We start from the raw sequence: 21,677 nt of genomic DNA, 5'->3' as shown, positions 1-21,677 counted from the left end.
CGTAAAAGGCCCTTCTTGCTTTCTCTTTCAATTCATTCACAGCCAAATTTAGCTTACCGGTTGCATTTATCTTCAGCCCGAGGTAGTTTGTGGCATATTCAATTTTGGTTGTGAAATTGTGTCTCTTTCCCTGAAGTCTGGGTCTTTTCTGAAATGTTAGTACTTTAGTTTTGTTAGGATTAATAGTCAGGGCCCAGGTCTGACAGAACTTGTGCAGGATGTCAAGGTTCTGCTGCAGACCCTCTTCTGTTGGAGACAGAACCAGATCATCTGCAAACAGAGAGAACTTTATGTTGGAGTGATGTAGCGTGAGGCCAGGTGCTCAGGACTTTTGCCAGTTCATTAATGTAAATATTGAAGAGGGCCGGTGATAGTGGGCAGCCCTGCCTCACACCCCGCCCTTGAGTGAAGAATTATGTTCGTTTATTTCCATTGCACATTGATTGTTTGAATACATTGTTTTTATAATATTGTATGTTTTACCCCCAATACCTGATTTTAGAAGTTTTGACCGCAGATCTTCATGCCAAATTGAATCAAAGGCCTTTTGGAAATCTACAAAACAAGCAAATATTTTGGTTAATATATTTGTCAATCAGGGTGTCTCTCTTTCTCCTTTTCCTCCGGTTTTCTTTTCTTCTAAATCTACGCACACTTCTCACTCCAGATCAGTAGGTGGCGCTAATGCACCTTTTTTCGTTGGCTTGACAAACCGCCATAAAACACCAGAAGAAGAAGAATTGTCAAACGCTTGGTCTGTAACACTGACCCGGAATCAGTTTTATCGCTAAACACACTATTCATTCAACGTGAGAAGAGTTTGAAAGCTGTTTCAGGATCAGCAGCATGCATTCGAATGACGCACATTGTGTGCGCCTGACGGTAGCGAGCGCGCGGTAAAAGGTTTCCAAAGTTTGTCGCGTCTCGTTGTTTGTGAATGCGCTTCTGTCTCTTGTAAACAGTCCACGGCGACAGTATGTTCAGTCCCCGCGGCACCCTGAGCTCAGGCCGCAGACAGGCGCCCAGGACCGGCGCTCGGAAGAGCGGGCTGCTGTTCTCTCCACGCCGCGCCGCTGTCACAGCCAGGTACAACAGAGTAAACACAGACAGGCACAACACAGACAGGCACAGCAGAGTAAACACAGACAGGCACAACACAGACAGGCACAACAGAGTAAACACAGACAGGTACAACAGAGTAAACACAGACAGGCACAGCAGAGTAAACACAGACAGGCACAGCAGAGTAAACACAGACAGGCACAACACAGACAGGCACAACAGAGTAAACACAGACAGGTACAACAGAGTAAACACAGACAGGCACAGCAGAGTAAACACAGACAGGGACAACAGAGTAAACACAGACAGGGACAACAGAGTAAACACAGACAGGGACAACAGAGTAAACACAGACAGGCACAGCAGAGTAAACGCAGACAGGGACAACAGAGTAAACGCAGACAGGGACAACAGAGTAAACGCAGACAGGCACAACAGAGCAAACACAGACAGGTACAGCAGAGCAAACACAGACAGGTACAGCAGAGTAAACACAGACAGGCACAACAGAGCAAACACAGACAGGCACAACAGAGCAAACACAGACAGGCACAACAGAGCAAACACAGACAGGTACAGCAGAGTAAACACAGACAGGTACAACAGAGCAAACACAGACAGGCACAACAGAGCAAACACAGACAGGTACAGCAGAGTAAACACAGACAGGTACAACAGAGCAAACACAGACAGGTACAGCAGAGTAAACACAGACAGGCACAACAGAGCAAACACAGACAGGCACAACAGAGCAAACACAGACAGGTACAGCAGAGTAAACACAGACAGGTACAGCAGAGTAAACGCAGACAGGTACAGCAGAGTAAACGCAGACAGGGACAACAGAGTAAACGCAGACAGGGACAACAGAGTAAACGCAGACAGGCACAGCAGAGTAAACGCAGACAGGCACAGCAGAGTAAACGCAGACAGGCACAGCAGAGTAAACGCAGACAGGCACAGCAGAGTAAACGCAGACAGGCACAGCAGAGTAAACGCAGACAGGCACAGCAGAGCAAACACAGACAGGCACAACAGAGCAAACGCAGACAGGCACAACAGAGCAAACGCAGACAGGCACAACAGAGCAAACGCAGACAGGTACAGCAGAGTAAACGCAGACAGGTACAGCAGAGTAAACGCAGACAGGGACAACAGAGTAAACGCAGACAGGCACAGCAGAGTAAACGCAGACAGGCACAGCAGAGCAAACACAGACAGGCACAACAGAGCAAACACAGACAGGCACAACAGAGCAAACGCAGACAGGCACAACAGAGCAAACGCAGACAGGCACAACAGAGTAAACGCAGACAGGTACAGCAGAGTAAACGCAGACAGGTACAGCAGAGTAAACGCAGACAGGGACAACAGAGTAAACGCAGACAGGGACAACAGAGTAAACGCAGACAGGCACAGCAGAGTAAACGCAGACAGGCACAGCAGAGTAAACGCAGACAGGCACAGCAGAGTAAACGCAGACAGGGACAACAGAGTAAACGCAGACAGGCACAGCAGAGTAAACGCAGACAGGCACAGCAGAGTAAACGCAGACAGGCACAGCAGAGTAAACGCAGACAGGCACAACAGAGCAAACACAGACAGGCACAACAGAGCAAACACAGACAGGCACAACAGAGCAAACACAGACAGGTACAGCAGAGCAAACGCAGACAGGGACAACAGAGTAAACGCAGACAGGCACAGCAGAGTAAACGCAGACAGGCACAGCAGAGTAAACGCAGACAGGCACAGCAGAGTAAACACAGACAGGTACAACAGAGCAAACACAGACAGGCACAACAGAGCAAACGCAGACAGGCACAGCAGAGTAAACACAGACAGGCACAGCAGAGTAAACACAGACAGGCACAACAGAGCAAACACAGACAGGGACGCTACTAACGTTACCATGCTTATTTTTTACAGTCTTGTAATAAAATAATTTATTTTATATATTTTTATTAATTTCTTTCTTTATATTTAATATATGTTATTCTATATTTAATATATGTTATTCTATTATAAAATAATTAAGTCATTTATTTTAATTTCTTTTACATGTTTTGTAAATGCAATAACTCTTCAATTGTTCTTGTCTTTAAAACAAATCTTTTTTGTAAGAAAAAAGATAGCTTATAGAAATAAAACTAAATGTAAGCAATTTCAGCTCACTTTTTTTATTTTAAGTTGATTTGTGTATCTCCAGATCCACTCCCACCCGGGTTCAGAGTCATGCAGCTGTCGAGTCGTATAATTTTGACGTTCAGACTTTTGGATCATCTCTGCCTGTCAAAGTCATGGAGGCGCTGACCATGGCCGACGGTAAAGATTGGGGTCTTTAACCTTTACCAGAGGCTGCGTTTTAAAACCTAGTGAGCTGCCTACCTAGGTGACATTTGTAGGCATCATCATAAGTGCATTCAAACTAGCGATGGGCACTTTTGAAACGCTGCTTCATGAAGATTCAAAACCTTTGTGAATCATTCAAGGGATTCGATCAAAAGTCCTATGATTTCTGTAAAGAGCTTAGATATTTCAGTGGTTTCCCACGAGCAATCTCTGAAGATGATTTGTAGATATTTTAAATGGCACATTTGTAGGATAAAAGTAAGACTAGTAATTAATAGTCTCTGGATATACTGGTGTGCAGGTTTCTCAGTGTGTGTGATGCTGTGTCTGTTGCAGTGGATGATCAGATCTCTGTGAAGGTGGAGGCGTCTGGCTGGGCGTGGATGGTTTGTGGAGAACGGCTGATCATCTGGAAAGTGTCTCAGACGTCTGTGGCAAAGGTCAGAAAGAGGCACAATTGCTTGGAGCTGAATTTGCTGCCAGACTTTGCTGTACAGACGTTGTGCTCTTGCTGTCATTGCAGCTGTCGGTGTGTAAAGACCTCCAGTTGCCCTCCAGTGAGTTTGCGTACAGCGCTGATCTCATCTCCATCACTTCCTCCAGTCCACTCAAGTCTGCACCCACTCAGGTGAGCTCTTGCGTCTCTGAACATTACTATCAGTGGAGACCTCTGATGCAAACATGAATGCAAATGTGTTTTTCACAGGCTATCAGTGCATTGGCCGTGTCTCCAGACGGTTCGGCTCGGTTTTGGCCCAGTCTGGCTCACGACGGGACTTACACTGAGACGTCTCTGGATCTGGGCGGACACGTGTGCAACTACGTCGCATCAGTAAAGGTGTGCAATCAGGCAGAACGAGGAGTGCAGAAGCTTTTATTTTCATATCTCTTCTAGGGCTGGACAGACTCAATATCAATAAATATCACGATATAATCTTCAATAACGGTGATATGATTTTTAAACACATTTCCGATATTTCAGTATACATTACCAGTGTTTCCCATACATTGATTTATTTGTTGTGGTTGACTTCGTTGAATAAACATGAGCACTGCACGTTTCAAAATTAAAACACGGCGCGGGTGTTTTATAAGAATGTATGTTCGAACCAATTTTCTACAGAAAAGTTTAGATGGCATTTTCATTTTATCTGATGAAGCAGCATTTATGAGCTCCGCTCCGCTTTGATTACAGCCGTTACCGGGGAAACCACTGTTTCTGCTGCTCCAACAGCGCCTCCTGCTGGCAGAGAATGAATTAGCATTTTCAATAAACCCATCTTCAGTAACGTGTTTTTGTTGTTGCTCTCTATTTTTCTGTTTTCTGCAGCAACTCTGAGCACTTTTCATACTCTTTATCTTGGCTGCAGCACTTTTGTTTCAATCTATGAGAATAATCATCCTATGTTATAGTTTAAAGTTAAAGATATTTATATTATTAAGGTGAGTCTGAGAGTCTTATGTTTATTTGGAAGTGATTTCTTGTTTCTATGAAGGCTTGATACAAATAAAAGGTAAACATTAGTTTATTTGTACAATTTTTATTTCTAAAATATTATATAGTTTTATAGCAGGAGGTTTCATAGACTTGGCAAATTCATTTTTCAGAAGGTTGTAGGTACAGACACACTGTTTTTGGCAGTTTTTCTTAGGCTTTTTTTTAATATATTGTTCATATTGATATTGAAATTATATCGCATCGACCGAAATTAAGAAATATATCGTGATATAAATTTTGGCCATATCGTCCAGTTCTAATCATGAGGTGTTTTTTCTTGCTGTTTCAGGGAGGGAGTTTCATCGTGTCATCGTACCGCGGTCACCTGCTCCGGCTCGCTCCGGACTCCTCTGGTAAACTGCACCAGAGACCAGTGCAGCAGGGTCAGGGCATGCTGTCTGGCATCGGACGCAGGGTTTCCAGCCTGTTCGGCATCCGCGGCCAGCCGGCCGACCTCACGGTCAGTGCCGTGTGTTGTTTAGAGGTGGAAGCAGATCGTCTGCTCAGACACTGATGGGACGTTTGTCTCCTCAGGTGTTCAGTGTGCTGTGGGTGAAGGAGACCGGCTGTCTGTACTCTCTCAGCTCGTGTGGCCTCAGTAAATGGGAGGTGGATGAGAACGGTGAGACGCAGGTGTTAAGCTGGAGCACCAGTCAGATCATCACAGACAGCATCACCGACGCCATCTGGGTCAGAAATCTTTGTTGGAAGCTCCTAGAATTATTAACATGCTCTTATGAACTTCATCTAATAAAAAAATATTCAGGTCATGACATAGAACCAGAGTAGACTGCTTAAAGGGGCCATTTTTTTCTTTCCACAAAAATATCAAGCAGCACAAGTGTTTTCAACATTGATAATAATCAAAAATGTTTCTTGAGCAGCAAATCAGTATATTAGAATGATTTCTGAAGGATCATGTGACACTGAAGACTGGAGTAATGATGCTGAAAATACAGCTTTGATCGCAAGGGGAAAAAATACATTTTAAAATATAATCATATAGAAAACAGTTATTTTAAATGTTATATAATATTTCACAATATTACAGTTTTTACTGTTTTTATTAAATAAATGCAGCCTTGCTTAGCAGAAGAGACATTTTTTAAAACACTTAAAAATATGAATTATTCCAAACATTTGACTGGTAGTGTATAATAGTAAGTTTTTTGTGCAAAAATTGTCATATTTGTTTTCTTTAATGCCCATTCTTTTAGAAATATTTTTTTGCTGCTGTGCCCCAAATGCCCTATCTGCATGTGAAATGAGCAACACAGCTTTTGTATTTTTTTCTATATTTTGTACTTTTATTTAATTAGTGCTCAAAAGTTCAGTAGAATTGGTTTTTATTATTATTTAATATAATCTCTTATGATCACCAGGGCTGCATTATTTGATAAAAAATTGATTTTAATTTTTTTTCCCATGTATATATAATTTATTGCTGTTTTTCAAAGCTGAATTTTCAGCATCATTACTCCAATCTTCAGTGTCACATGATCCTTCAGAAATCATTCTAATGTGCTGCTCAAGAAATATTTCTGATTATTATCAATGTTGAAAACAGATTCATATTTTTGTGGAAACTATAATACATTATTGTTTTCAATATTTTTGCCGAATAGAAAGTTCAAAGGAACAGATTTGAAATCTTTTGTTACATAATAAATGTCTTTACTGGCACTTTTGATCAGTTGAATGCATCCTTGCTGAATAAGTATTAATTTCTTTCACTTTCTTAATATAATATGTCATATATAGATGTGTGCTTATGGAATATCCTTTACTTGTCTTATAGGACTCAGAAAGTAACTACTCTGAGATCAAGAAAGGAGTGAATGTCTCTTATCTGGACATGCAGTACAGCAAGTGAGTGAATGTGAAACCAAATAATCAGATGAATCTGTAATATGCAGACAATGCATGCAGGATTGGCAGTATTATGCAGTCACATGTTGTGTGTCTCTTCAGAGCGGGGCTGGTGCTGTTGGCAGCTGCGTGGCATCCAAGCGACACTCCATGTGTGGCGTATTTCTGCCTGGTCACTCTTGCAGAAAGTACAGCGCCGTCCCCAGACCTGCTCACTGTGGAGGTCACCAAATACAACCCGCCCTTCCAGGTACAGCGTTCAGCCGTAGCCGAATGATCTGAATCTTTAGTCTGTAAGCTTCCTGGATTGTGATTGTGAGCTCTGGTTTTGTGTGTCAGAGTGAGGAGGAGCTGCAGAAGACGCGCTTGGTGTTGCCTGATCCGTCGAGTCCTGCGGCGTACCTCTATAACGAGGAGCTGGTGTTCACCTGCAGCACTGGAGCTGGACGCGGAGGACTCGCCGAGGAGAAGATCTCCTTCAGCTCTCCAGGTACAGCCCTCGGAGGGAGAAGACTAATGAAGTAGCTGGTCTTCCTCCTGTAGTTCATCTCTGTTGTTTTGCCTGTTCTGCAGGTGACCGTATCCGAGGCGGTGGGGTGTGTGCCGGTCTGCCAGTGTTTTTCTCTCAGAACAGTGGGCTGGTTGCTGTTTTAGCGAGAGAAAGTGCTTCTCTCCTGCCTGAGACCATGGAAGACTCGCTCTGCACCTCAGTGGCTGGACCTGGACCTGAGGTCTGGAATATACAATTTTATATATTCACAATGTATGATGTTTATTCAAGTAGCTAGCAATCAGAAAATATTTTTCATCTCTTCAGGGCGCTCATTATAATTTAAAACATTATACATTTAAAAATATAAATATTTTTAGATCATTTTGAATTTAGAAATCGTTGAATTTGTTTTATTTTCAGGACACTTCATTATAATTTATATTGTCATAAATATAAATATTATTTAAAAAGATTGTTTTGAATTATTTAGCAGGTTTTTGTGCATTCACGAACTAGCAAAAATATATAATTTATACATATATATAAATGGATAATGTTTTAATTCAAGTGACTTGAAATCAGGATTTTGTTTTTTGTATTCATGGCATTTCATTATAAATTGAAATGTAAATATTTATTATATTTTAAATATTTTATGAATTTCACAGTGTTTTGTGCATTCATGAACTAGTTTCTTCTAAATTAGATGTAATTTATATGCATGTATAAGTTTATAATATTTAAATTTATTTAAGTGACTGTAAATCAGTTTTTTAGGGCACTCCATTATATTAAATATATTAAATTATAAATTTAAACCTGTTTAATATATTTGAAGTATTTTATTAATTATTTCTGTTTATTGTGTATTAATGAGCTAGTCTCTGGTAAAAAAAAATATGTATATAATTTCTATAGCTAGAAATAAAGTTAAATATAATATCTTTTTAAAAATTATAATTATTTGGCATATTTGTGTATTTATGAACTAGTCTCTTGTATATATTAGGGGTGTATTGATACGCGTATTCGTATTGAACATTCTGTACGAGGCTTTCGGTTCAGTACGCATTACAAACCGAACGATTCGTTGGACTAATCCTATTATGTTTGGAAAATTAAAGCTTAAAGCGTGTGAAATATAATGTTCTCAGTGCCACTACGCTCAACAATGTAGCCCAAATTATGTAACCGGCAACGTGCTGTCTGCCCCGCGATAACCGCCCCTTGCTGGGGTGCGTCGAAAGACGATGATCTTGTATCGACGATAGCCAGAGATATTGTCAAAAACATCAATTATTGGCAATATTAGAGTATTTGGCATTTCCAATTAATGTCAGCCTGTTACATTCTTATTTTATTAGGCCTTTTATTATTATGTAGTTACGTTTATTATTAAATTAAAAGTACAATTAATTTGCCCCGCAATAACGCATAACTGACACGCTGCGAGCATAAGATTATATTTACTCCTCAATTAAAAAAAGTTTTTTTAAACAGGTCTATTAGGCTATAGGCTACCTACAATGAATTATCCTATAATTAAAATATTAACACTGCAGTCATCAATAAAAATCAATGAAATAACAAGCTTTTATTTCAAGCACCGATTTTCAAAAACAACTTGTTTAACACGAAATACATTGCTTATTTTATTTAAAAAATTTTTTAGTATGTATGGTTCACAAGAGAAATATAAAGGAAATGAATGAAAACAGCTATAGGCTATATCGTTATCAGCATATGTTGAAGTAGATTTGTCTCTCTTTTTCTCTGAGAGAATAAGCGGCGTCAGATGTTGAAAGCGCCGTCATTATTTTTACTTTCACTTTCTGCTTATAGTGAATTGACTGAGATTAAGACGTTCACCGGCATAAATCTTGCGCAAACCCTGGTGCAAACGCGTGCTTGTGTGATATCCATTGGCTCGCCTTCATGGTTTAAACCAGAAATATTTCCAACATCGCGACATAACCGATTGCCCCGCCCCGTATCGAAAATGTACCGAACCGTGACACCACTGTGTCGTATCGAACCGAACCATGAATTTTGTGAACCGTTACACCCCTAATATATATATATATCTATAAATAAAATGTATATGTATGTATGTATGAATACATTTATAATGTTTTGATTTATTCAAGGAAGTATCTTTTCAGGGCACCCCATTAGACACACCACCTAAAATAGACATAGTGGCCCAGGAGGACAAAACTAAGCTGCTGAAGCAAGCGTTCCTGCAGTTCTGCCGGTGAGTTTCCTTCACTTGTGTTTGTGACTGTTGAGTCAGTGGCTGCCGCTCACAGATGCTCTACTGTGCTTTGCTCTGCAGTCATGATCTGGTTGGAGCTCAGAGCATGGTGGACGAGCTCTTCCCCAGCGACGGAGAGGGAGGTGCAGAGCTGGATGCCATCGTGACCCAGATTGACCTGGATCTGGTGGACGACTACCCTGCATGTGACCCACGCTGGGCCGAGTCTGTTCCTGACGGTGAGAAAACCTTTCACTCTGCCAGATAAACTTTGTTCATTAAAACTTTATGATAAACTTTAAAAAAAAAATTATACAAGATAATTTAGAAAATCTTTTGGCCATAACAACTTCTTGCCAACCATGAGTGTATTTTTTTTATTTTTATTAATTATTTTATTAAGAAATCATGTTTATATTTCTATAATTAATACATTATATTTAAACAAAAATGTATTTATATGTATTATTTAGTATAAATAATTAAACTACAATTCCTCTTAAAAAATGCAACATTTAATAAATACTATTGCTTTTTTTTTTTGTAGAATAATCTTTAAATTATTTAGCTTTTTTGTCTTAATATATGAGCCAGCTATGTCACAAAAAATCATACACGTTGTGATTTTGTTCCTTTTTTTTGTTTTCGTGGTTTATTGTGGAGAATATTCCACATATGTGTTGTCACTTGGAGTGCAAAAAAAAAAATGTAGTTAAAAGTTGAAGTTAAGATGATAAATCCAGAGGTAAAAGTTGTTCATTTTGGACCCCGGTGGATTTGTACATTTGTGTGTTTTGTCCTGTAGAGGGCGCTGGATTTACACTGACGTCACTGATCCTGCTGCATCAATTGGAGGATAAAATGAAAGCCCACCGCTGCCTCATGGACTTCTTGCTTCAGGTTCCTCATCAGACAAACAAGCTATGAGACACTACAAGCTTTCATCCTTCTCACGGTATTTAGCAATGCTCTTTCTTTCTGTCCGCTCTACAGACAGGTCTTCTAGACCGCCTCACTTCCACAACGGTGCGCATGTCCCCGATGGCCACGCGGCTCTTGCTGTGCGAACATGCGGAGAAACTCTCGGCTGCCATCGTGCTGAAGAACCATCATGCCAAGCATCCAGAGCTGGTGAACACGGCCATCCCGTCAGCACTGAAGAAGAGCAACACCGACATGCTGTCTAACCTCACGCCTGCAGACGTGTTCTTCAGAGAGGTGCCAGACTTCAGCAAACTGGAATGAGAATATATGTATTTTTCTCTGCTTTATCTCATGTTTGTGTCTCCAGGTGTCTCAGATCTCCTCCATCTTTGAGTGTCTGTTGGAGGAGGAGGAAAAAGCTTTAAAAGAGCATTCAGATGCCGCCAGGTGGGGCGAGGTGGTGCTCAACGTCAATGACATTGTCAAGGTGCACAGCAATTTTCATTTTCCCCTATTTATTAAGTCATGCACTTAGAACATCTCAAATCAAAATTTATTTAATAATTTATAATATTGTAAAGCAAATGAACACGGTTTTTGCCACAAAACTAAATATGCTTATTTGTGATTCCATTTTGTTAAAAACTATAGCAGTACTATAAAATTGTGAATGTAAAAAAAACAAATCTTAATGTCATTAATAAGTGCATGTTAATTTTGACACTGAAAAATAAATTTTATAAAATATTGTTTTGTCTAAAATTTTTTACTGACCACCTTGCAGCCCACAAGACCCCAAATTTAAAAGGCTAATATACATAGACTTAAAGCCACAAATCCTCAATTTTAAATTCACGGGGCTCGAAAGAATATTTTACACATCATCTTCCCGGTCTTCGAGTTTGAGAGATGAATAATCATCGTGTTTTGTGTTGCAGGATATGCTTCAAGCAGCAGCACAGTACCGAGAGACCAAAGCATCTCTGTACAGAGCGCCAGAGAACTGCGGCCCGGAGCCAGAGTACATCCCATGGACAGGTAAACACACCTGACATGACTAACTGTTTATTTTCTGACCGCCACAGCACTATAAACTAGGGATATAACGATGAACCACGAGCCGGTTGAAAATCGATTCAAATATGTGACAATTCAAATTGGTTGAGATGCCAAACAATAGGAGTTTATATGAATGTATCTTTGAGGGGAACTGACTGTCTTTAGACAAGTTTACGAGGTATTTTCTTTTCATCTTGCCTCTGAACGATGCATATCATTGCTGTTCATAAGCGCCACCTGCTGGCAGAGAGTGAACCTGCATCTCATTCAGCTTGTCTGCTGTTTCCTTCAGATGTGTTTTAGGTAGTATAGTTTCACATCATAGTTTCTTCCTCTCAGCCTCAGGAGGAGTGGGTGGAGTCCGGACCGTCATCATGCGGCAGCACGAGCTGATCCTGCGCGCAGCGTATCCTCACGCAGACGTGGAGCTGCGTGCCCTGCTGAGTGAGCAGCTGGTGGCGCTGCTGGACTCTCTGTTGAGTGGTTACGTGGCTCAGCTGACCTCTCTCCGCCGTGCCGGACAACAGGAGCACTACGTCACGCTGGAGAACGAGTACACACAGAAACGCTCAGAGCTGCTCGCGCCTCTCTGTGAGCTTACATTGCTGTTTTGTGATTGGTCACTTTTATGTGACGGTCTGTTCCTGTCTGTGTGGCCAGAATAATCTGCAAATTGGAGCAGATTATGTGCTTAATTTATTTGTGTTGTCTGTGATTTTGGCAGTGGAGTTGGGTCAGCATCAGTGGGTTGCGGCGCTGGCGGAGAAATACTGTGACTTTGACATATTGGTGCAGTTGTGCGAGCGGACGGATAACCAGAGTCGACTACAGCAGTACATGGTTAAATTTGCTGATCAGGTAACAAACCCACCGGCCCAACAACTCTGAAATGTCAACACAAACCATATACATTATCATTCAAATGTTTGGGGTCTGTGCAATTTTATATATATATGTATATGTATATCACTGAGCGCGAAAAAAGCGAAACGCTGGAATAAAACTCCATAGGAGATTCCTATGGATGCTTCCACATGAATGCGAATGTTTGGTTTTTTTCCCGAACCAGTCTGACGAACCTTTTCAGTTTCACAAAGCTAAAACACAGGCCGTCCAGTAATATTTGAGCATTACATCACATGGCCAGAGCAACTGCTGTTACCCAAAAGGTCGACGCGGTGGCAACTTACAAAGAATATGGATGTTGTTGTCGTTGGTGTCTGAACCTAGAGATAATTATTATTATTTTCTGTGTATGTCTTTATGCAGCTCATGGTATTTATACAACAATAAAGGATGTTTATGACAAATGACAAGCAGGTTGCTTTCAGTCCATTATAACATAAGAATGCATGTCTGTCTATTATAGAATCAAAAGCCATTTTAGATTACAATCAGAAGTTATTACAATGATGGTTTAAAGTGGGGTTTGAGCAAAAACATTCATTACATACATTTTGAAATGTAGCTTGATGGTAATTGTACCTCTAATTATATTTTCTTGAAAGCATTATGGATAGTTTGTGTTTCTGATGAAGAACAAAAAGTTATTTATCTTAATTTAATTGAGCAGTGGACGATGTTAAAGCCATATACAAGATACATAGGCTACAGGAGGAAAAATGCATTGCTGGTTGGTGCCACCTAGTGTGCAGGTGTGAATTAGCAGAAGGCGATCAATCGTTTCGCGCTCGGTGTGAAAGCAACGTTCGTCAGCGTTTCACCTTGTTTTTTCGCATCATGCTCCATGTGAAACGGCCTTGACACTCAAGTAATGATGCTGAAAATTCAGCTTTATCATCAGAGGAATAAATTACATTTTAAGATATGTTCAAATAGAAAACAGTTATTTTAAATTGTATATAATATTTCACAATTTAAGTTTTTTTGTTCATTTTAATCAAATAAATGCAGCCATGAAGAGCATAAGAGGCTTCTTTCACAAACATTTTAAAAAATCTCAGCGATCCCAAACTTTTACTATAGTATCAACAGATGCTTCTGGATAGTGTAGCTTTTGGCCAGTAGAGAATATTTTAACATTTGTAGAACTGTCTTTTGTTTAATTAAAGAGTATTGCACATGGACACTTTAAAATTCTTGCAATGCAATTCTAAGAAAAATATACTGAAATCACAGTTGTTTGCGGTACCTGTACCAAATGTATTTACTCACAGCCCTCCCTGTTTCCTGTAGAACTTTGCTGACTTCCTGTTCCGCTGGTACATGGAGAAAGGCAAGAGAGGGAAGCTGCTGTCTCAGCCAATAGCGACACACCAGCAGCTGGCCAGTTTCCTGCAGGCTCACGATCACCTCAGCTGGCTGCATGACATACATGTGCAGGACTATCAGCGAGTAAGAGAATAAAGGAATAAAATAAATACTTTTTTTTTTTTATACACTAAAGTGCACACCGCGTGGTCACTGACACTTGTAGTGTTATAAGTGCTCTGTTCTCTTCACGACAGGCCCATCGTACCCTGTACAGTCAGGCCAACATGGAGACTCGGTACTTCAGCAAGAAGAAAACCCTACTGGCCCTCAGCAAACTCACAGCTCTGGCGTCAGACTTGCCCGAAGCCGTGCACCGCAGACAGCTCAACGGTCAGTCACGTGCCTTCACATGTGTTTGGAAGCCGTAATGACTCTTTGATTTGTCTAAAATTCAGTTTTAGTCCATATAAATGGAGTTCTCTTTTTGTCATATCGCAACAAGCATTTTTAGTGTTAGTACATCAACCGAACGTGGAGCAAATGATGCATCTTTCTTCTGTAGACACAGAGAATAATGGGAGTTGATACTCAGTTTATCAGGCCTAGTGATTAGCACATTGAGCTATGGTGCTCATGCAGGCGACATGGGTTCGAACATGACCTGCTTTTCCCTCCCCAAATAATCTCTTGAGCCCTAACTACTTCCATATGTGTTGGTGCAGATATAGTGGAGCAGGAGAGGTTTCTGCTTCATCAGGAGACTCTTCCTAAACAGCTGCTGGACGAGAAGCAGCTGAACCCAGACAGCATGCCTTTACTGAGCCCTCGTAACCTCATTGAAGTGAGTAAACCACAAAAACACTGGTCATGCGCTTCCTCCTCATTTGTCTTACTTTGTCTTTCTTTTCCTCGTCTCCAGCTGTACATCTGCAATGAGAACCGTATAGCCAACGAGTACGACTTTAAGAAAGCTCTCGATCTGCTGGAGTACTTGGAGGAGGTATCTGTCAATAATGGACTACATTAAAAACAAGTTACTTTTCTGAGCACACATGTTTCTGATGTGTATTCATCACCTGTAGGAGGACGCGCTTGATATTGATGCCCTAAAACGGGAGATCTTCAGTAAAGCCTTGAAGAAAGACTGGAAGGAGAGGTGAGCATCTCAAAACTCAATTCATTTTACTTGACTGTAATGGTCTAGCAATGACTGACTGATTGATTGGTTGCAGTTGGTCATCGTCTGATGATAACGACGATCCTCTAGAAGCTGCCAGAGACAGCACTTTCGTCAAGATCCTACAGAAACTCATTCAGGAAGGTACAGTGACTCTGCTGATCACACACTCACAGTTTGTCTTGAGGTTTCAAAGTGGTTTAGGGCTTATTTGAGACTTGCTTTTAGCAGATATAAAGTATACAGTAGAGTATCTTAACATCCAAAACATGAACAACCCTACTTTAGGACATCCAGTGAATTGCAATGCAAAATCTGCCTATACAGTCAGAGTGTGTTTTGTTGCCACAGGTGTTTCTCTGCAGTCGTACCTGCCTGACGTGAAGGATCTCCTGCAGGAAGACGAGCTGGAGAGTCTCAAATCAAAACCATACTTTGAGTTCCTCCTGCGAGCCAATTACGAGCACTATCTGAAAGCTCATATATGATATTACGTCCAGTTTCTACTTATTGTCGCCTTGTTAATATTCCAACTTTTTGTAGTGTTTCATGAAAATGATAATAATTACATGATCCAACACGTGAAGTTTCTGAATAAACTGTATTTCTATTGAAGGCTGACGGTTCTTGATGGTTTTCTTCTGCTGCAAGACTGAGATAGAAAGAATAACAAAGCCAAATGGTGCTTACCAAATGGAGATGTTAGCTTGGGTTTTATGGTGTTTTCTTAAAGATGGTGAACCCAAAAGTATTTGGATTGTTAGGCCACACTCGAAGATGTCTGAACATCATTGCATTAGATAAAATATCAAATTAAGCCAAATTTACTCTGCAAATGTGACAGAATTGCTTCTGAAGTAACATAAATCCATTTATTCAGTAATTACAACTGTATGCTTTGATACTAGGGGCCGAGGAGGATCAGAGTAGACGAAATAAGTCTGGATTTTATGTAAAATTGTCTTTATGTTGAAGTTTGAGCAGGCATTAAATTAAGTTGCATTAAGGTGAACATTTTAGAAGCACATGCACAAGACATTTCACAAAAAGATAAAACTATAGATGAAACATTCAAAATTAAGCATATTTGTGTTTGTCATTAATGAACTGTTCATGCATCACCAACACTAGTTTATCAAATTTAAAATCATGCACCTGGCACCAATTGGTGAGATATCTAATGCAGTAATCCAAACATTCTTAAGTGTCCATATTGGGCAAGGCTTTATTTGAGAAGGTCTTTTTGTTTTCTTTCACTCATCTGTTGCTCCCACTCCGTTCTCCAGCAGCTGGTGTGAGAAGAGCAGCTGAACTGATGGAGAAGCAAATGTCTCCCGAGCTCCTAAAAATAGGGAAGAGAGGGTAAAATTAGTGGCGTCCGCAGTAAATAAGCTGCACTTTACGGGGGTTCTCTGACACCCTATATGGGGTGGGAGCCTCTGGAATCCCTAAGGACACTAAATAAACTGTCTGGGACTAGAGGAGGAAATATGATACTTGCTTGTTTATGATGGGGCATTAGGCTTGGCATCAAACTTCACTGAGATGCCCAAAGGGTCATGCTTGTCTAATGGTCATCTAATGACTGTTTAATTTAATAACCATATCCAAGTAAAAGAAGGTAAAACATCATTATATTATCCTGTTCCATATTCTCAGAAAAGCAGAGAGGGTTGCTGAGTGTCTATTTTGAAAATATTGGTCATTGGTGATGCTTCAACCATGATTTCAGAGCACTTCTTTACAATAATGCCAGCTAATGAACAAGCTGAAGAAAATACATTGCCATCTTTCTTTTGATGATGATGGTATATATTAAGGGCTTAATATGGTGACTGCATTGTTCAGTTATACATCAGACTCAAGTAGGATATTTTCCAAGATTCTCCTCCCCTTCATCCAGTTTCTGCTTCTGTGGCTTTCTATGGGAAAGGAAGAAGTTGAAGAGAACACTGTTATCCCAGTGCCACAGACTGACTAAATCCCTAATTTATTTAAGAAATGCCATGTTTATAGGCTTTACATTGGTTAGTTCATGCAAACTAAGCCACTTTTTGCCAGTGCAACCTACTTTCAAAAAATCTTATCTTATTTTGCCTGATTTAATACACTGCAAAATTTTAAATTTTTAATAAGTCCTGGTTTTGCTGTCACCATTTAAAGTAGTCTATAATATCTAAATATGACCCTGGACCACAAAATCAGTCTTAAGCCGCTGGGGTATATTTGTAGCAATAGCTAAAAATCATAAAGATCATATTCCATGAAGATATTTAGTAAATGTCCGAATCCTACCGTAAATATATCAAAACTTAATTTTTGATTAGTAATATGCATTAGTAAGAACTTCATTTGAACAACTTTAAAGGTGATTTTCTCAATATTTAGATTTTTTTTTTGCACCCTCAGATTCCAGATTTTCAAATAGTTGTATCTCAGCCAAATATTGTCCTATCATAACAAACCATACATCAATGGATTCAGCTTTGGTGTATAAATTGGTTTTGTGGTCCAATGTACCACCACAGAAAAATAAGCTATTTTCATTTACATACATTTGGCAAATACTTTTATCCAAAGCAACTTGTATTAGCTACATCCAATGCACAGCTCGAATTTATTGACATTTTCATTTGAGCATTGGTAAAATGTAACGATATACAATCATAACCCACTGTCATGTCCTTATATTGAGATCTAGTCCACAAACGCCCAGTGTTGGCCTCCGAGCCCACTCTTACGGTGGCCCTGCGCACGCCCGCCTGCTGTGGCTCGGGGTCTGGAGAGCCATATATGGAGCCCCTCCGCTCGACCCATCGACTCCCAAATATGGACGAGGATCGGGAAGAATTCCATCCGAATGCATGGGCATTCCTTAATGGTTGTCCGAAGAGCAGGAAAGCAGAGGACGGGTTTATATAAGATGGTACGTGCGCGGGTCACTGTGTAGCAGGCGGTGACTTCGAGACTCTGAGCACAAACAGCCACAGGTAAGCAAACTAGATGAATAATAATACGATGTGAATGGTAGGATTTTACAGCGGTTTCTCTTTTGACTTTCACTTAAAAAAAAAAAAAAAAGTCGTAACTTTTTCATTCACTTAGGCAATTGCACTGAAATCAGAAAGTTTGCTCTGTAAAAAACAAAGTGATCTTTAACAATTAAAATAATCGGAGTGCATTTATTTGTTTAGCTATTTTTAATAAATCAGAAATGTAGTTTAGTAATGTATGTAACTGATTACTTTTCTGAATTTCTAATGTTTTTAACTGTTAATCATTGTCAAACATGTAAACCAGGCAGGGTTAACCTTACAGTACAGTAGGCTATCTGACACTGGTTACCTTCATCACTTGAATTAAGATTATAATAATTGAATTTTAAAGCACAGCCACCACATAATCAGACTTTAGCACCTCATTTTACTCTAAAATCGTTCTGAGGTTAATACAGATTTAAACTCAAAACAAGATATAGCCTAGTTTAATAGCTGTGATAGGCCTACTGTTGAAATCAAATGCATAGCTACACTGTAAAAAAAAAAAAAGCTGAGCCAATTTATAATTTTAAGTCGGCTCAACTTTTATTTTATTTTTTTAACAGTGTATGACAGGAAACACTGCCATCTATCAATGCCTATACTGCATATACATAAACCCAAGTAGGAAATAAAACAGTTATCAAATAGCCATGTGTCATATTCTGTCCTAACCTCCTGAAACATTGCTGTCTCATATTTTAGAGCAGTCAATGCAATTTATGAAAGAAATCAATTAAATCTGTGTGTGTGTGTGTGTGTGTGTGTGTGTGTGTGTGTGTGTGTGTGTGTGTGTGTGTGTGTGTGTGTGTGAAAAAAATCAGATGTAACCTTTGTAATCATTAACATTTTCATAACTGTAATTTAATTACAATTTTTTTCGCAGTAATTGTAACTGAATACAGTTACATTTATTTTATAATTTAGTTACATGTAACTAGTCTGGGTTGTCTGGGCATTGACTTTTTCTCATTGACTTTATCTGTAGAACCCATCAAGATGTGTGACGATGATGAGACTACAGCTCTGGTGTGTGACAACGGCTCTGGCCTTGTCAAGGCTGGTTTCGCCGGTGATGACGCCCCCAGAGCCGTCTTCCCTTCCATCGTCGGCCGCCCACGTCACCAGGTACATACAAAGATCCTTACTGGATTTGTATTTGTCATTGAGAGAATGATTGTGTGGGTTTTCCTTGGGCTATTCTGATCATGTTGTACTCAATGCTCCCCTTCAGGGTGTGATGGTCGGTATGGGTCAGAAAGACTCCTACGTTGGAGACGAGGCTCAGAGCAAGAGAGGTATCCTGACCCTGAAGTACCCAATCGAGCACGGCATCATCACCAACTGGGACGACATGGAGAAGATCTGGCACCACACCTTCTACAACGAGCTCCGCGTGGCCCCTGAAGAGCACCCAACTCTGCTTACCGAGGCCCCTCTGAACCCCAAAGCTAACCGTGAGAAGATGACCCAGATCATGTTTGAGACCTTCAACGTCCCCGCCATGTACGTGGCCATCCAGGCCGTCCTGTCCCTGTACGCTTCTGGCCGTACCACCGGTAAGACAACGTGCTGTAAATGAAAGAGCAACATTTATGTAATTATGCACAGTGCATTTAAAGCAACTGTTAGTTCTGGCTGACGGATTTCTTGTTCCCGGCTGTTATTAGGTATTGTGCTGGACTCTGGTGATGGTGTAACCCACAATGTGCCCATCTATGAGGGTTACGCTCTTCCCCACGCCATCATGCGTCTGGACTTGGCTGGTCGCGATCTGACAGACTACCTGATGAAGATCCTGACCGAGCGCGGATACTCTTTCGTCACAACTGGTGTGTACCTGCATGATCACTTTTACATGGGATATTTCTAGCATGTGTGAAACAGACTAAATAAACAACTCTTGCTTTGTCGTCCACCACAGCCGAGCGTGAGATTGTCCGTGACATCAAGGAGAAGCTCTGCTACGTCGCCCTGGACTTTGAGAATGAGATGGCCACTGCCGCCTCCTCGTCCTCTCTCGAGAAGAGCTACGAGCTTCCTGACGGTCAGGTCATCACCATCGGTAATGAGCGTTTCCGTTGCCCCGAGACCCTGTTCCAGCCTTCCTTCATTGGTATGTTTGAAAACATGCGATATTATCTGTTGTTGTCTTATCTTTTAGTCCTCCAACAGTTTATATGCCCTTCTTAAAACACTTGCAGGTATGGAGTCTGCCGGCATTCACGAAACCGCTTACAACAGCATCATGAAGTGCGATATTGACATCAGAAAGGACCTGTATGCCAACAACGTCCTGTCTGGTGGTACCACAATGTATCCTGGTATTGCTGACCGTATGCAGAAGGAGATCACAGCCCTGGCTCCCAGCACAATGAAGATCAAGGTAATACAGCCTAGAGCAATAAAACTCAAGGTTTTGCTGGGTTGGTTTTTCCATGTTGACTTTAATGGGGTCATGAACTGCCTTTTCTTCTGCGGAGGCGATGCTTAGCCAACTATTACTCCAGAAAAGTGGCACATTCCACAAGCTGTCATTTTAGCAGACTGCCTTCAATATAAGTTGTTTTTAGACTAACGAGAAAGTTTTGAGTTCTGAAATTTGCAGGATATTTTTTACAGTACAATGACCTCTTATATGTCAAAAGATCAAGAGAATTTAGATTTTTCATTTCATGACCCCTTTAAAACCGGAGACTGATTTTCTTAGTAATATTTTATCTCCTCCTCCTCTGTAGATCATTGCTCCCCCAGAGCGCAAGTACTCTGTCTGGATCGGCGGCTCCATCCTGGCCTCCCTGTCCACCTTCCAGCAGATGTGGATCACCAAGCAGGAATACGATGAAGCCGGCCCCAGCATCGTCCACCGCAAGTGCTTCTAAGCGCCTGGCTCACCATCCTATCATTGCTTCCTGCTCAGGAACCAAGCAACGGTGCTTTCCTCCTGTGGACAGCTTTTCTACAGTCGTCATTTATGCATTGACATAGGAGCGAGCGCATAAACTGAGAAAACGTCAAGGGAGTGAAAAATACCAAGCGCTCTCATTGCACACAAATGTATTTATTACTGACTTCCATGGCTTGGTATTTTGGCGAATGCTGTTTGAAATCGAAGGACCCCGCTCCCTTAGATTCCAGTGACTCTGACGTACGTTCCACTGTACACCCGGTCCAGTTGATGACCAACACAAATCACACTTCAACAGACAAATAAAACTGCAAATCTATTTTTAAACATGGTACTCGTCAATGAATATGTCATTTCAGTATACAGTACACTTTCAGCCAACACTGAGACAGACTAAACAATATTAACCCAACCTCTCCGATGGTTTACAGATGATTAACACAACACAAAGTCTTGTTATGTCTGTAATCTGACAGCTATAAACCATCTGGGCTGTTTAAGTGGGCTCTAATGGAGGATGAATGCATATGGGACAATTAATGAATCACAGAAGCATTACAGTTTATACTTTGTATAAAGGAATCATAATCTTTATTAGCTGATACTTTATATCATAACACAGCGGGTGTTATGACATCAAGTATAAGATAAAAAAGATTATATACATTATTAGCTTGATTACTTATATATATTATATTATATATTATAAGTAATCAAGCTAATAATGTTTATAATAATCTTTATATATATATATTTAATACTGAATAAGTTACTGAATTATTTTCTTCTTTATATGGTAACTTTTGTCAGCTGTAAAGAAAAATGTTTT

The 21,677-nt window shown here is 40.4% G+C and overlaps 2 protein-coding genes across 3 annotated transcripts; both read left to right on the top strand.

Annotated features, from left to right (window-relative positions):
* Positions 1-727: 727 nt before the first annotated feature.
* LOC306873624 (nuclear pore complex protein Nup133) lies at positions 728-15,528 on the top strand. 2 transcript variants are annotated; one of them, XM_079423043.1, is made up of 26 exons: positions 728-1,086; positions 3,272-3,387; positions 3,751-3,854; positions 3,938-4,042; positions 4,121-4,252; positions 5,202-5,372; positions 5,447-5,602; positions 6,711-6,781; positions 6,884-7,031; positions 7,121-7,271; positions 7,355-7,512; positions 9,437-9,528; positions 9,610-9,767; positions 10,334-10,428; positions 10,522-10,746; positions 10,820-10,939; positions 11,391-11,490; positions 11,851-12,102; positions 12,236-12,369; positions 13,708-13,866; positions 13,980-14,115; positions 14,448-14,566; positions 14,645-14,725; positions 14,808-14,881; positions 14,958-15,046; positions 15,254-15,528. In XM_079423043.1, the coding sequence occupies exons 1-26, from the start codon at positions 977-979 to the stop codon at positions 15,388-15,390; spliced, it is 3,393 nt and encodes a 1,130-aa protein (XP_079279169.1). In that variant the 5' UTR covers positions 728-976; the 3' UTR covers positions 15,391-15,528. The 2 variants fall into 2 exon arrangements, with proteins under 2 accessions (XP_079279169.1, XP_079279168.1); XM_079423042.1 differs by having other exon boundaries at positions 9,422-9,528; positions 15,254-15,522.
* A 2,107-nt stretch (positions 15,529-17,635) lies between these two features.
* LOC306873985 (actin, alpha skeletal muscle 2) lies at positions 17,636-21,402 on the top strand. The gene is made up of 7 exons (XM_079423625.1): positions 17,636-17,892; positions 18,929-19,068; positions 19,175-19,499; positions 19,611-19,772; positions 19,865-20,056; positions 20,145-20,326; positions 20,679-21,402. The coding sequence occupies exons 2-7, from the start codon at positions 18,940-18,942 to the stop codon at positions 20,820-20,822; spliced, it is 1,134 nt and encodes a 377-aa protein (XP_079279751.1). The 5' UTR covers positions 17,636-17,892; positions 18,929-18,939; the 3' UTR covers positions 20,823-21,402.
* The last annotated feature ends 275 nt before the right edge of the window (positions 21,403-21,677 follow it).

This window comes from Barbus barbus, assembly GCF_936440315.1.
Source record: "Barbus barbus genome assembly, chromosome: 8".
NCBI lineage: Eukaryota > Metazoa > Chordata > Actinopteri > Cypriniformes > Cyprinidae > Barbus > Barbus barbus.
The sequence above is the reverse complement of the archived record's forward strand: the minus strand, read 5'-3'. Positions and strand labels throughout refer to the sequence as shown.